The sequence below is a fragment of the Toxotes jaculatrix genome, chromosome 5 (genome assembly GCF_017976425.1).
Source record: "Toxotes jaculatrix isolate fToxJac2 chromosome 5, fToxJac2.pri, whole genome shotgun sequence".
Lineage (NCBI taxonomy): Eukaryota > Metazoa > Chordata > Actinopteri > Toxotidae > Toxotes > Toxotes jaculatrix.
The window spans coordinates 12,069,953-12,084,981 of NC_054398.1; the positions used below are offsets into that span (position 1 = coordinate 12,069,953).

At 39.7% G+C, this 15,029-nt stretch overlaps 1 protein-coding gene across 1 annotated transcript; it reads left to right on the top strand.

The window, feature by feature from the left end:
* Positions 1 to 3,886: 3,886 nt before the first annotated feature.
* LOC121182091 (ubiquitin-conjugating enzyme E2 H-like) lies at positions 3,887 to 12,170 on the top strand. The gene is made up of 7 exons (XM_041038416.1): positions 3,887 to 4,138; positions 7,610 to 7,686; positions 7,926 to 8,000; positions 8,172 to 8,211; positions 8,489 to 8,541; positions 9,157 to 9,285; positions 10,282 to 12,170. Exons 1-7 carry the CDS (start codon positions 4,086 to 4,088, stop codon positions 10,404 to 10,406), a joined length of 552 nt encoding a protein of 183 aa, XP_040894350.1. The 5' UTR covers positions 3,887 to 4,085; the 3' UTR covers positions 10,407 to 12,170.
* Positions 12,171 to 15,029: the final 2,859 nt, after the last annotated feature.

The following is a 15,029-nucleotide window of genomic DNA, read 5'->3' on the forward strand; positions in this document are numbered from 1 at the left end:
TCGTCCGTCCACACCTGCTGCTGCCTGCAGCGTCATAGACAGCTGGTCTTTCCTGACCAATCAGAGAAGCAGGGACCATGCATGTTGCGTTCAAGAGTCACATGAAGATGTTTATAGTTTTTTTTAATGTTGGCATGCAGTGTGTATAGGCTGAATAAGAACTGAAACATAGCATTACATAAAATGGTTTATATCCCCCTTGTGGTAAAACAAGGAGAATTTAATTCCCTTGCCTGAGACAAACACCCCAGTGGTGTAGCACCAAAATGTGGGCCCTGCACTAATGCAGCCTCTGAGGGCCCCTTTTCTTTTTCGTTTTCACTGTCACACCTGTTCATATAACCGAATCAGCAAGTGTATAAAACACATTTCCTTTTTTTCCCAACATAGTAAATGACAGTTTAACAATTAGACTTAATAAAAAATTATTTATGTCATGGTTTTTAGGACATTATATCCTGAGCAAATCATAGAGGTGGAAAGCATCTACCTAAAGTGTTTTATTTTGCCTCAGTGCTGCATAACTGCTTCTACAAGGAATATAGGAATCAAAATTCAGTGGCAGTGCGAACCTGTTGTTGAATGAAGTCTTGGTTATTATTGTTAGTTATTATTTCACCACTGAGTTTAATGTCGCTTTACATTTCTAACTGTAAATGGTCTGCATTCCACAGTAAGTCAAGATTTACATTCTCCACAAAAGTGTTTCAAAATCTATGGTGACTTACAACCTGATACATAAATAAACTTATTTATTAAACAGTTTGTGAGATTTAAATTAGATTTATTGTACAGCTTAAATGAGTAGACAAGGGACAACTGTTCAGTTACTTGGAGAGAAACCAGTGGTTGGAGTGATTCCTTTTGATCAACTGAGCCAAGAGTCAACCTTTCCCCCAGATCTTCGGGGGCTGCTTTGCTGCCATGTGGTAATCGGGATTTGAAGCTCGCTGGGATAGGCTGACGGAGCAAAACAGAACAGAAAGATCAATCCCATGAAAAGCTAACATGCCTTGTTCACACATGCAGTGTGAAAATAAACATAATATAGTTAAGAATTGTAATTAAGAGTTGTCTCAGTGACAGTAATAATGATCAAACACACTCTCCTGTTTGTCTCATCAGTGTTGTTTCCCTGCAGTTCACACTCTTACGTTACAATAAAAACACTTCACACTACATGTGTTTCACTATGCAATCGTGTTAATGTTTAACATTTAAGGCCCTTGCTGCCTCTCCAGGCTCTATAGTTGTTACAGTGAAACAACTCTTTGTGGCAAAAAGCAAACTTTTTGTCGCACTCCTAACCTGTTTATGTTGAGATGAAGCAGAGCAGCAGTCACTCAACTTGAAGTCACTTTTGTTTGACCGGGCAGACTATGTTCCTTTGTAAATCTCCTTCTGCGTTACAACTTCACTTCACCAGGTGGCTGAAATGTTAACCAGAGGTTCACGTAGGTCATTTGATAGCATAAAGAATCTCATTCTCAGTTGCTCAGTTAAAGTAATATTGCCTCTTCAGATAATGCCTCAATAGACTGACATTGAGTAGGAAATGAAGCCAGTGCTTTAAATGTCACAGACAGTAAGAAATACCTGAACAATGAGCTGCAGCCGTGTTAATGAGATTAGACAGGAGATGAACTTTTTGTTCCATCCAGTGATCTACTCATAGATTTCTGGAGGCCAGCACTTGATACAATCTCATCTGAATGACCTCCACAGTGATTAGCATGATTGGGAGATGCAATGTACTACTTTCATACTTTTTGTTTGTTCATGCATGAAGGGATTACCATAGGTTACCCTATGATTCTACTGTAAATGCTGTTGCCAGAACTTGTTTTAATCTGCCATGTAAGACAGTCTAAACAAAGTGCTGTTTTATGGCTCTGCGTCAACCTGGAAATGTGAAACATCTTTGTGCAAAAGCAAATATGAGTAATAATTAATCTGTAAGTGAAGATTTGAAAGCATGTGTGGATTTGTAAAAGCAGAACAAGCTCTAAGCATGAGTGATGACACACTTGAGTGATCTTCTTCCTGTATTATTGGCTGTGACTCAGTGCGCCCAGGTTGATGTTGTTTTTGTTATGGTTTTCTTGAAAATCTGGAACATTTCTGGTGTCACCTCTTTTATTGCAACTTTGAAACTCTACCTTTGACCATGGAAGGATGGATCTCTAATCTGAGTCAGTGCACTGGCCTTTGCACTGTATTTGACACGGAGACAGAGAGGTTTACACACTGAGGGGTAGATACAGCATGAGTGTCATGATGGCCTGACAACTCAAAAAAAGCAGCTGATGTGTGACCCATGATCAAGTAATTGCAGGCAACGTACCGTTTAATAACATCAGCCCAAGGTTCACCTTTTCCAAGTACATGTGTAGCCAGACATATTTTAGTCACATCCATAGCTCTCCTCTTGGCTGGAGTACCAGAGTTTTCAGATAAAATGTGCATCTGAGCATGTACATCAGCATAACAAAGGGTTTTTGGTATGTTACTTGTGGTTGTCATCTTATGATGAGCAGGAGGTCATGCTATGACCAGCTAGGAACCATCTCAGGTCATGTGAGTCACTTTGCTCAGTGTAGCTGCTACTACACATCTCAGTTTGGATTTTGAGGTACTTTAGCTCAAAGACTACCTTAGTTTTGGATTGTGCTGTGTGATAAGAATTAAAAAATGATGGGTATGAACGACCTGTTGTTAAATGCTGATAAAACAGAGATATTAGTTGTTAGACCAGACAAATAAGGGCATTTATTTGAGAATTGGAGTGTTAACACTGACAGCTGTATTATTCCTGAAAGCTTGTCCATCAAAAACCTTAGAGTGATATTTGATTCTCGTCTGACATTCTAGTCCCTTAACAAGAAAATCACCAAGACGGCATTTCTTCATCTTATTTTTTCATCTTGCTAAAATCCAACCTATTCTATCATTGTGTGATGCTGAAACCGTAATCTATGCATTTGTATCTTTCAGACTTGATTATTGTAATGCCCTTTTCTCTGGTCTTCCTAGCTGTGCTACTAGAAGTCTTCAGCTTGCTCAGAGTGCTGCAGCTACAATCTTGATGAAAACTAAAAAATTTGATCATATGAAAAAAATTCTGGCCTCTCACCACTGGTTACCAGTGTAAACTAGATATGATTTTAAGTTTATTCTTTTAATTTACGAGGCCTTGCATGGACTTGAATGACACTGTGTTGAGTTTCTCTTTTTTTGTTTGTTTTTTTTTTTTTTGTTTCTTTTTTTGTTTTTTTTGCAGCACGAACTACAGCATCCAAAAAGATCATTCAGTCAAACTGACACATTGAAATCTACCCTTGATGAAAGCAGAATTTATTATTATTTTTACATTAGAAGTGTTGTGTTAGACTGCATTAGTTTTAGCTAGGTGTACTTAATAAATACCCTTGTACTTTGCTTTGTGGACTTGTTCATTCTTCAGCACCACATTTACCAAAATGCTGTGAGGGATGAGAGGCTAATATCACTCAGTAACTATTCATATTTGTGATTCATATCATCCGTGGACACAAAGTGCCTGTAAAGAAACACAACTTTGGCCTAATGTGCTTGTGACAGCCTTTCAAAATGAGCTGATTTCACCATAGATCTGCGCATGCTAGATAAGCACGCACTTTATCTTTGAGCACTGTTTGAGCAGCCTGTGGAAAAACCAGCAAGAAGTAAAATTTCTGGTTAAATATAAACTTACATGTTTGCAGAAACGACCGCAGCATTTGTGTGCACGATCATAAACAGGGATCTAACAGTGCGGTTGTGTTCTGTGGAGCACATTTCTGTACCTGGGCCCCTCCTTTCGTCAGCCTGGTCGCTGGAGGTTGATGTCACTGGCAGAGTCCTCAGGACAGGACACAAGTAGATAGAGCTGGTCTCAGACAAACCCCGGAGAGCCACAGAGAGGAAGAAAAGTGGGCGATGTTGCAGCTAGGATCTTGTTTATGGACATTGTGGGAAGGCTGCTGATACAGTCCATCCAAACTGAGAGGTCGAGATAGCCTCATCGCCGCAGTATTTTTAGATCACTTCTTGAAAGGAATACAAAAATGTCGTCTCCAAGTCCGGGCAAGAGGCGAATGGATACCGACGTGGTGAAACTGTATCCTTCCCAGAACATAAACAAGAAGAAATAGCCAAAGCAAATAGGCACGTCTTGTTTTATAGCCATTGTCATCTTTCTGGTGTTGATTAAACGCATCATTTGTTCCTGATGGCTGTTGTAACGATGAATATTATCTGGCCGCTAGCTATGTGAGATGAATATATTTTCTGAAAAGTGAGTTAGGCTTAACACCGTGATGTTAACGGGCAGCTCTGTGCCTTGGGTTAGCTCAGTGTTAAGTTAGCAGAATAGCCAGGGAGCTAGTCGCTCACTGTTTTTTGTGAGGAGCCACTTGCCTGTTAGCCAGTATTAGCAAGCCAGTGTCTTGCTAATACGTTAGTAATGTTTGTGTCCATGGAGAATTTGCAGCGGAATCTGTCGCAACGTAATGCTGGCTAGTTAAACTCTGTGTTAGCTGTGAACGTTGTTAGCCTTAGCTAGGGAGCGATAAGTTAGCCTGCTAGGCAATAATATGTGGTCCCACCGGACTGACAACACAATGTGAAGGATTAGGCAGGACTTCTTTCGTGTTTCGGAAATACTTCTTTGGAAGGACACGCATTTTTTTTCGTGATTTAGTAACGTTAACGCTGAGGAAGCTAGCGGTGTAGCATGCTATCGAACAAATAAGGTCGATGTAGCGTAACAGAGACGGTCTTTGAAAAATGACACATTGAAAGTCGACATCTAACTATCTTTAATAACGTTAGACCACGGGGAAATCAAACTTTGACATTTTGTGCTTTTTTTAAAATTGTTGCCTGCATACAAAAATCTTGCAATTTGAAGATAAACAGGACATAAATTGTGATTGTAGTAAACAAGCCACGTTTGGCGTGTTTTCCACATATTATACATTTAAGACAATGTAGACGAAATATAATTTTATCTGAGTTTAACGGTGCTAAAAAGAGGGGGGGTTGAAAAAAGCGAATGAATATATTGCCTTTTTAGCATAAATGTCTTTTCAATAACATTACTCTCCTTGAGGTTGAAAATCAAAGGTTATATTTTAAATTCGTTGACAGCTAACTGGTGTAGTATTCTTGTGTGTATATTGGTGTGTGAACGCTCGTTATTTGCAGTTTTCAGCTGAAGTTTGCATGAAAGGTTTCCTGACAGCATGAGCTGCATTGTTTTGTTTTTGTCCTGCAGCTAGATGCCGCTCTCTGATTGGTCAGCCTGTTACCATCCGGAACATGGCAGGGGGCGGGGCTTCACACACAGCTGATCGAAGAACAACAAGCGTGCTGTCCGGGACACATGCAGGGATGGGGGCTGGGCACATCCAGTCCACTGTGCCGGAGCTGAGTGGGTGAACTTGTTGTTTTCACCTTCGCAGAACTCTGGTCACACCGCTAGTGCTGAAACAGTTAGAAAATAATTTGACTAGACAAAGTAGTCTATGAAAATGATAATGATTTGATAATCCTTTAAGTCATAGCAAAAATGGTGGTTTCAGTTTCCGAAATGTGAGGATTTCATGTTTTTCTCTGTTTTTATGTTTTTGTATAAACTAAATATTTTTGGGTGGGGGACTATTGGTCAGATTAATAATAATAATTAAAAACGAGATTTAAAAAGCTTATTTAAACATTAGCTGCAGTTCTACTGACAGCACACATGGTGAGTATAGCTTTGGTCCTTGGAGTAAGTAAAGTTTTTCCCAAGTCTTTTACCACAAATGCTATTAGTGAATGAGATTAAGATAATATTTAAGGACTTAAATTTAAAGCCATTTTTAGACTTAAATACGAGTTTTAAAGCAGAAATATTGACCTAATACATAATGTTGATTCCAGGATTCATGTCTATCAATTTGATGATTTAACATTTCACATCATTCCTTAAATTTACATATTTTATTTGATCTTCTGTAACATATGTAAAGGTAGTACGGCAAGGTGAAAGTAACTTAGAAAATTTTAACGAGGGGTGTGATCATGGATGTACAGTCACATCTGTAAAAAGATGCCAGCAAAGGAGAAATTCAAACTTAGGTAACTTTTTGTTTTTCGTTGACGTGATTGTGAAGTATGGGTGAGAAATCTAGTAGATAGTAGGAGACACTAAGGAAAAGCACATTTGCATCCCTCAGTTCTTGCAGCTGTGGATCTTGTTCCAACAGTTTCCAAACATGAGTGTAGCCGGGCTGCCACAGCTATTTCACTGTATGTCCAACACATAGTCAGGTGAGGAGCTTCCATATATTAAAGGTGTAGTTTAACTGCGCAAATGAATCTCAGTGTCCTGAGAACTAGTGCTGTACCGTGCTGATAAAGTAGTGCACTTAGCTTTTGTCAAAATAAAGGTTTTCCCTTGTGTAGTTACTTTACTCTTGAGTGAGCATATGCTTGGGTTTCTATGGACAGCCATGGACAACCCTAAGGGAAAGGCAGAGGAGAGAGATGCACATTTTTACTGCAAACGTCTGCATCTATAACAAGTTTTATTTATAGGACCCATTGCTTCACATCACATTTAGAGCTACCCAGTATTCTTGGTCAGTGGTTTGCAAACCTTTTACTACTGAATGACTGAGCTTTTTAAACCTTCTTCTCTGGTAGATTTTTGCAGTTATTCTGCTGCCTGACAGTTATGTAATCTATTTGTGGGGCTCAATTGGCATCCTGACGTTACCTTGGTTAGATTGTTGGGATCGAGGTGACAGAAGGATTTATGACAGGATGATGAAACAGGGTGTAACAGTTCCTTGTGAGGTTTTTTTGTGTTTGTGTGTGTTTTTTTCCCCATCTGTCATTGTGTCAGTCTCACAGTCGTTGACTGAATACACTCGACCTTTCTGTGTTGCGGTCAGACAGTTAACTCAGTTTCATGTCTCTTGCTGTCACCACACACTGCAATTATGACACATCCTCCCCACCCAAGTCACCTTCCATCTTCTCCAGCCGTAGTTACCTTCAAAACAGATGAAAGTTCCCATCAGTCTTCTTTACAGCTCAGATAGCTGAAGACAGCAGGTTTACACTCTGCACTGATCATTTTAATGCTTGATAGTTTCTGAACCCTCCTCTGATCTCTGTGCCTTCAGCATTTTGTTCTATTTTTAATATGTTTGTTGAGAATAATGATCTGTTGCCATTAACAAATCACTCACTGCACTTTCCTGATTTTTTTCTGAAAAGAACAGTTGGTGTTTTGGGCTTTATGTATTTTGAGAAACGTGGTATTGATGTGTGATCATTAATATACACTGTCCTGACTCATTGTGAAGTTGTTTTGTTGTCAAGGAGAACTATTGTCAGCTGTTGGCCTGACAGTGTCTGACAGTGGCCACTGCATTATTGATCTTACTGCCTCATTTTATTGATCCTGTGTTTGACCTCTGGCCAGATAAGTTCACAGAGAGTGAGAGTCTAAAATTTAGACACAGCTTAATTTGTTGAAAGTATGTTAGATTTTTCTGCGTCTTGCATTGGTTGTGCCTTTTCCTTAACCAAGCATCAGCATTGAGAGCAAGCACGAGGTCACCATCCTCAGTGGACTCAACGAGTTTGTGGTCAAGTTCCATGGACCACCTGGAAGTAAGAGCCTCCTTAAAAAAATTACAGATTTTTCGCATTGATTGTGTTTTTTTATCTTTTCATCAGCGTAATAAAAATTCATGAAAGCGGTTATCGATCCTCTCATCTAACTCTCGTCAAGAAGGAGAATAACCCAAATAATTCCTTTAACAAGCTGGACAGTACTGCTTTATCTGACACAACTTTAGAAAAGGAGTGTGTTGTTTTGAAAATATATTGATTGATCTTACTTTTTCCAGCTCCGTACGAAGGGGGTGTGTGGAAGGTTCGGGTGGACCTTCCAGATAAATACCCTTTCAAATCGCCATCAATAGGTATGAAATAATCCTGCATGTGTTGTGTTGAATCTTTGTGAACAATATAACCATAAGCCTTGAAAATCCCTTTGTCCATCGCTGTCATTCTACCATTGAACAGTGGACACCAGAGTGATTAAAACGTGCTTCTTTTTTCCTTTCTTTCCTTTTTTTAAATTTTTTTAACAGGATTCATGAATAAAATCTTTCATCCCAACATCGATGAAGCGTGAGTAGGACAGTTTTAGATATCAGTATACAGTGATTGCATCTTTTTCATGGCAACAACCTGACACATACATAAAATATTTCCATAATTGTAAATGTTGTTCCCTGAGGCGTATCTTCATGTTCAGTATATAGAAAATTATTCTTTCTGTGAATGAAATGCTGTTGTTTTCTCTTGTTCGAGTCTGCCAGAACTCACTCTGCACTCTCCTTTTGCTTTGGCAACCTCTGCTTGGGCTCTTGTTTCATATGAGTCACAGTCTTTGGTCTTTTTTCAGGTCAGGCACTGTGTGTTTAGATGTCATTAACCAGACCTGGACAGCGCTCTATGGTAGGTCACAGCCACAGCTCTCACTGTGACATAGTTTCACCAGTTGCTCGGTTAAACTGACAGACCGTAATAGCCAATAAAATAACAACAAAGCGAGCCGCTTACACCTCCACAGTGCAGCTTCAGGCAGAGCATCTCAGTTTAATCGGCTTACCCATCAGTGATAACTGCCGCTTGTATTGAGGTCATGCATTGATCACTGATAGATAAGAAGGTCCTGAGGTTGAGAACAGGATGTAGTGAAGACAAAACCATTTGAAACTTCTATCAGTTGTGCCCAGATTTTGATTTGCACTTGAGTGTTTGTGCTTTAATGTGCAACAGATGCGTTAACGCATAGTTCATTTGATCACGCTGTGAGTAATTGTGGTAGCTATCTCAGCAGTACAGCGCTGTTTCTAAAAGGTGTTGTGCACCTTTTGAACTTTTGGTGCGCGTGTTTCTGAGGTGTACCTGCGTTTGAAATGGTTTTTTAATGATCTCTAGCGGATGATGATCTAGCAGCACACATGCTGGAATGACTCAGTGCTGGAGTAATGAAAGCAAGTCCAGCTTGTTGACATTTCATATGACCTGTTCTGTGTACTGACTAATCTTTCTCCCCACATCCACCAGACCTCACCAACATCTTTGAGTCGTTCCTCCCTCAGCTGCTCGCCTACCCCAACCCCATCGATCCTCTGAACGGGGACGCAGCTGCCATGTACCTGCACCGACCAGAGGATTATAAACACAAGATCAAAGGTATCACACCAGTGTCTTACACCGAAAATCCGAAATAGCGGATAAGCTAAGAAACATGTACATGTATATAGTTAGTATAGGGAATATCTGTTTTTCTTAATATTACTGCACTTGGGGAATATAAAATTTTAAAATATCATCATAACCTATGTCAGACATGTCAAAATGATCTCAACTCAAAATCCACATACTCTGCTGCTTGTTCTGGAGCTTTGAACCAAAAACCCCCAGAACCAGCCAAATGTAGCTCAGATTGCATGTCAACTGCATGTCCAGAAAATCTGCAAAAGAAAATGTGGATGTACACATCTCTCTCTCAACTACTGCCATACTTATCTTAGGAGTTTTTTTCTTAAGATAAGCAGCTGGTGGTCCTAATTCTCCAGTCTGATGCCATTTAACCATTGAAGAAGAAGAGGGTGCAACAAGATGGTGTCATTAAATGCGTGCCAGTCAAACCTCAAACAGTGGAAAACAATGTGGATTTGTGTCATAGATCAGTTTCGAGGAACTGGTGTCATTGTTGCACAGAGGTCTCATGTTTTCATCTGCCGCCATTATTTAGCCACGTTTTATGCACGCACATCAGGATTCCTTCGATAAGTCTGCTTCAACTGAACGTTGTGACGCACCAACTTTACCTCCTCTATCAAGCATGTAAAAAAAAATTTTTTTGTAATTTCTGTTGAAAATTAAAAATGTGCACAGAACCAGGTGGGTAGAAATACACTTTGTATCACACACAAACTCAGGTGATAACCACATAGTACATTCGAAAGCCCCTAAACAAGTAAATAAGCGGACCTTGAAACATTTTTATAAAATGCTGTAAACTGTTTGCACAGTTACAGACGAGTTCCTCCCCCTGATATACCTGAGATCATCAATGTGTCACAGTGTTAGAAACAGTGAAGCTGCTGTCTTGTTGCTAAGTTGCCGTGGACGTCACACGGATTCAGTCATCCATCTTTCTCCCTCCTCGTGCTTCTCTTTCAGAGTACATCCAGAAGTATGCCACAGAGGAGGCTCTAAAGGAGCAGGAGGAAGGAGGGGGCGACTCTTCCTCGGAGAGCTCCATGTCAGACTTTTCCGAGGACGAGGCTCAGGACATGGAGTTGTAGTGAAGGGGGAGATGGTGCCCACTTCACCTCACAACAGACTGTCGTTTCCTAAAGAGCAGAAACTCAGTGCTATATTCATATTTAAACAAGACAATTTTTTACAGCAACACAAGGATTTTTATTGCTACACAAGGATTTGCAGTATGATATTGCAGAATATTAACCCCTTATTTAGGAAATCATCACCATCTGCCCCTTCCCCCTCCTCCTCACCCCAGCAGAGCCTGTTTAGATCAGAAAGGAGTGCATCATTCAGTTCCATGATCTTTAGTTGCGGCCACTGCTTGACCGAGTCTAAACTGAGCAGTGAGACCAGCGCAGGAGGCAGGAGGCCTGCTGTCGCAACAAAACTAGACTGTTTACACTCAGTTTCCATCCCTCGCCAGCTTCTCGGTTGTAACATGTTAAAGTTTATTTCCTTTTTTTTTTCATTTCTGGTCTTTACTCAGCATTTTTACTGCCTCATTGTCGGCATCTTTTCCTCGCCTCGACAGAGGTCTGCAGGATGACTGCAGGATCCACTATTTCTGAGCAATCTCAACTTCAGAAGAGAGTGGACCCCTTCCCCCCTTTTTTTTCATTATTAAATGTCACCTTTCATTTTAGTTTTTGACACTGCCGCCCTGAGGAGCTGCCATTTACAATCATCACTTCTGAGGAACCGAAGACCAGAAGGCCACCACAGTGCGGTCATGAGCTCATCGTGTACAGACTGGTGGCTGCAGACGGCCTCTCTGACAGGACTGCCCTCTGCGCAGACCTGCTTACACATCATGCGCACTATCAAACAACCAATGCATCAACCATGACAACACCACAGCGTGTGTGCGTGAGCGTGTGTGAGCCTGTGTGCATGCATGAATGTAATCCAGGGAGAATCATGGCGTATTGATAACCCGTGTTGTACTGACCCCTGATGCTCAGCAGAAGTGGAGGAGAAGGTTCACAGTCCCGATCCTTCTCGTCTTCAACACTCATCTCCTCCTCCTTCTCCTCTCCGTTTTAGGAAAGTGTTTGTTATTCTCTGAGTATCTTTGTATATTGTGGCATGACACAGAAGTAAAGTTTGTGTAGGGCTTTGTGGAGCTGTAACGCTGTAGACATGAAGAGGACGCCTGTGCGCAGGGCCTCTGTGAGCCTGTCGGATTTTGGTGGGGATAATCCAGGTCCTTGTTGAATTGTTGAACTTCTTAACTTTGCCTATTGCTTGTGTTGAACTATAATAGGTGTTTGACTTGCGTAGGGATAGTTAGTTTTTTTGCGGGTGGTGAATTCTATCATAATGTATGGTTTAATACTTATATAACACACTAGTTTAAAGACTAATTGTCCTGTAAAGATGAGGAGAACTAATGCATCTTTGTCTGTGGGATGACTCTTTGTTGAATCAAATCCTCCAAAGACGTGTTGCACCCCTGCTCCCCTGCACTCCTTTCTTATGCAAATGTGTCCATCAAAGATAATTTACGTTGTCAGACAGAAGTGCTCTTTGTTTCAGCCATTCAACACTGTCGCATTTACTTTTGTCACGCTGTTGATGGCCTGTTGTTTTCCAAAATGGCGGGACCAAAATATGATGGATCTACAATCTTAGTTTGATATATTACCCCCCAAATGAAAAAAAAAAATTGAAGTAAACAAACACGCAGAAAATCCTCCTCGGACTGGATTTGGGGATAAGGAGTTTACTTTTAAGGTTCAACAAGAAGTTAAATGAATAATGTTCCTCAAAGTGTCAAACTATTGTGTGGCCATCTCAAATTAGTTTAAATTAAGGCACAGGTTTATTCTTCTTCATTGGACAGATTAACAGCTTTTGTCCTGATTTACCTCCTTAAAAAGGTCCACGTGCCTGTTCATGCGATTGTGCGGAGGAGGCGTTACCAGAGAAGTGACAGTTTACTGTTAAATTTCATGATGGTGCACTGGTCTGTGTGTAACGCAGGCTTGAAGCCTGATACATATTTGTGACATGCACTCAACGCACTGCAGATCAGTTTGTATTTTGTGTTATTTCTGTAAGGAAACAAAAATTAGTATCTAACTTCACCGCCATTAAAATGGGCTATTTCTTCCTGTTTGGAGGAAGAAAAAAAAAGGATTCTAGTCAAAAGTTGAATGAACAGTCCTCTCATAATGTTTTAAAATTATATCAGGATCTCTTCCATGGTGTCTTGCAAGAGGGTTTGCCTTCATTTGAGAATAGCATAGGTTAATAAAACTAGCATGTCATAGTTTTTGACATGGCATTAAAAATATATTTGTTAAATAGCCTAGTTAAAACGGCTCTAATTAGCCTTTGTAACCAAATATATGTTGGAATAGGTCTTAGGACAACGTGATACACAGTCAGTTGTCATTTGCAACAAAACAAACCTCTGTCCAGCCTTGTTGTTTGTCATCATCTGGATTCATCAGTGTATTATGTATTTTTTATTAATGAGACATATATTTGATGCCTATAATTTGTTTGTTTTTATTTTTGTCTTTTAAGCCCGATGTCCAAGACACAAGTCAAGATATCCCTGATTTTTTTAAAGGCAAAAAAATTAATAAATGTGCTTCCCTTGTAACTTGAAGAAAGAAATAAAAAACAAAAAATGAACTATGTTGGTAATATGTCTCTGTGTATGACATATTGTCAGATTATCTCACGTGCTGAGGTAAGGGAATTAGTTTGTGTTTTTTACTCTTTGTCATAAGGCCATAAGGATTTGTTTACCCTAATATTGTTGGGACTTAGTCACATACATAATGATTGTGAAGTCGTGTTCTCAGGATAAATGTTCACTCTGACTGGGTTATTTTAACATCTGTGTCTCTGTCCACTAGATGGCAGCCCTGTCTGTCTTACAGATTGTAAAAGTCTAAAAGCCTTCATTTGTTTTCATTTGTTTTTATCCCCTTGTATTAACACCCCCAGACATATTCTTTAAATGTATAAGCAGAGTTAAATCGCTAACCTAAGTAAGTCACAAAGACCCACATGACCCATATCTATGGCAAATTATTCATTCAGTTCAATTCATTATTGTTTTTTTCTGCTTTATGTCACAGCAGGAAAAGCACAGATGTAAATAATAAAGGTAGTGATGGCTGAATTCCATTTAGCTGCTTCAGTTTCAGGGTCCTGGTGCTGTGCAGGCTGTCTCTCACTGTCACAATGTCATGGCTCACTGGGCCATTGTTGAATATTAGTAACGGGTGATTAATGACAAGTCAAAATGTCCGCTGTGAAAAACGCCTTTTGGTGAGAGATGAGCAGGTATAGAGACTAATGGAAAAGAAAAAAGAAATGAAAGGTTTCTTCATAAGAATAAAAATGCTCAGGGTATGAAATTATGATGTACTATTTCATAACCTTGTAAGTTAAAGTAAGTCGAAGTTTCCCGGGAGATACAAGATCCATAGTACGTATTTTACTAAACACAAATTTTTTAAAAGTGTCTAAAAAGGCTTCAAATGTCATTTTAATCCAAATTGGGCGTTGGTTGGAGATTCTTAAAATATTCATTCATTTGATTGTTTGATTTTTCATTTCTGATACAAATAAAACTAATTGTGAATAAATAAAAAGCCTATGCAGTCCTGCATGTTGAGGTGCTGGATTGTGATGCAGACAGACAATAATGATCTTATGAAATATTCATAGTTGTGTGGCTGTGGAGCCTCTTTCTGAGCACATTCAGGTTTCCTGTTTCAACATCAGTTTAATTTGGCTGGAGGTTTGGAGGGTAACCCTATGCTCAGTAACGCAGATTAAACTTTTGACCATTGTAATTCTCTTCTCTAGAAATTCCAGGATTTCTAAATGCAGTAGTGATAATATATCAAGTTTGGATGATCAGCTCCTACATGAGTTATATTAAACTTAACTAGTTTTCCTCATATAGTTTCTCTATCTTTTTTTAAGCTCTAAGAAGAAGAAAACATTTTTTAAAAACACCCATAAAATTGATTTGAAGACAGATTGTATTAAAGCAACCCACAAATTGATTTAAAACAAAATGAACACACAAAAAACCCCATCTACAAACACAAAGCAGCTGCAGAGGTGCAAAATGACCAGAGACACAAAAGAACTACAGGGCGACACAAAACCACAAAACATATTGTTTATATCTGCTTCAATCTGAGGGTCTTGCTCTAATGTAGCAGAGGTGTTGGCCTCTCACACCTCTGTGCCCAGAGTCCCATCCTTTCATGATCCGTCCGTGTAACTGTGAGCATTTAAAGTAATTCATTATACAGTGTGCGAGAAACGACTGTTGTTAATTCTACAGTTACTTTACTGTGGTTTGAAATACAGCAACTTATTGGATGATTGTTTCTTGATGATTGATCAATTCTACAACTAATAACAGAGAGAAAGTCGTAAAGTAATGATGAGGTTTTTATATTAAAGTCCTGTCTGTGATGAGTAAAGTTATTTTAGAGTAATGCGAGCAGCAGGAGGAGCAGAGCTGTGCAGAGGGCGGTGAGACGCTGCTGGCCGGCTGCGCCTCCTTCATAATGTATGGAGAGGACAAAGGGCGACCGGGTGGATTTCAGCGTCAACTTTGAAAGAGCCGTAACCCAAACCTGTCCTGTCCCACTCTGACGGATTCACATCAGCTGAAAGGA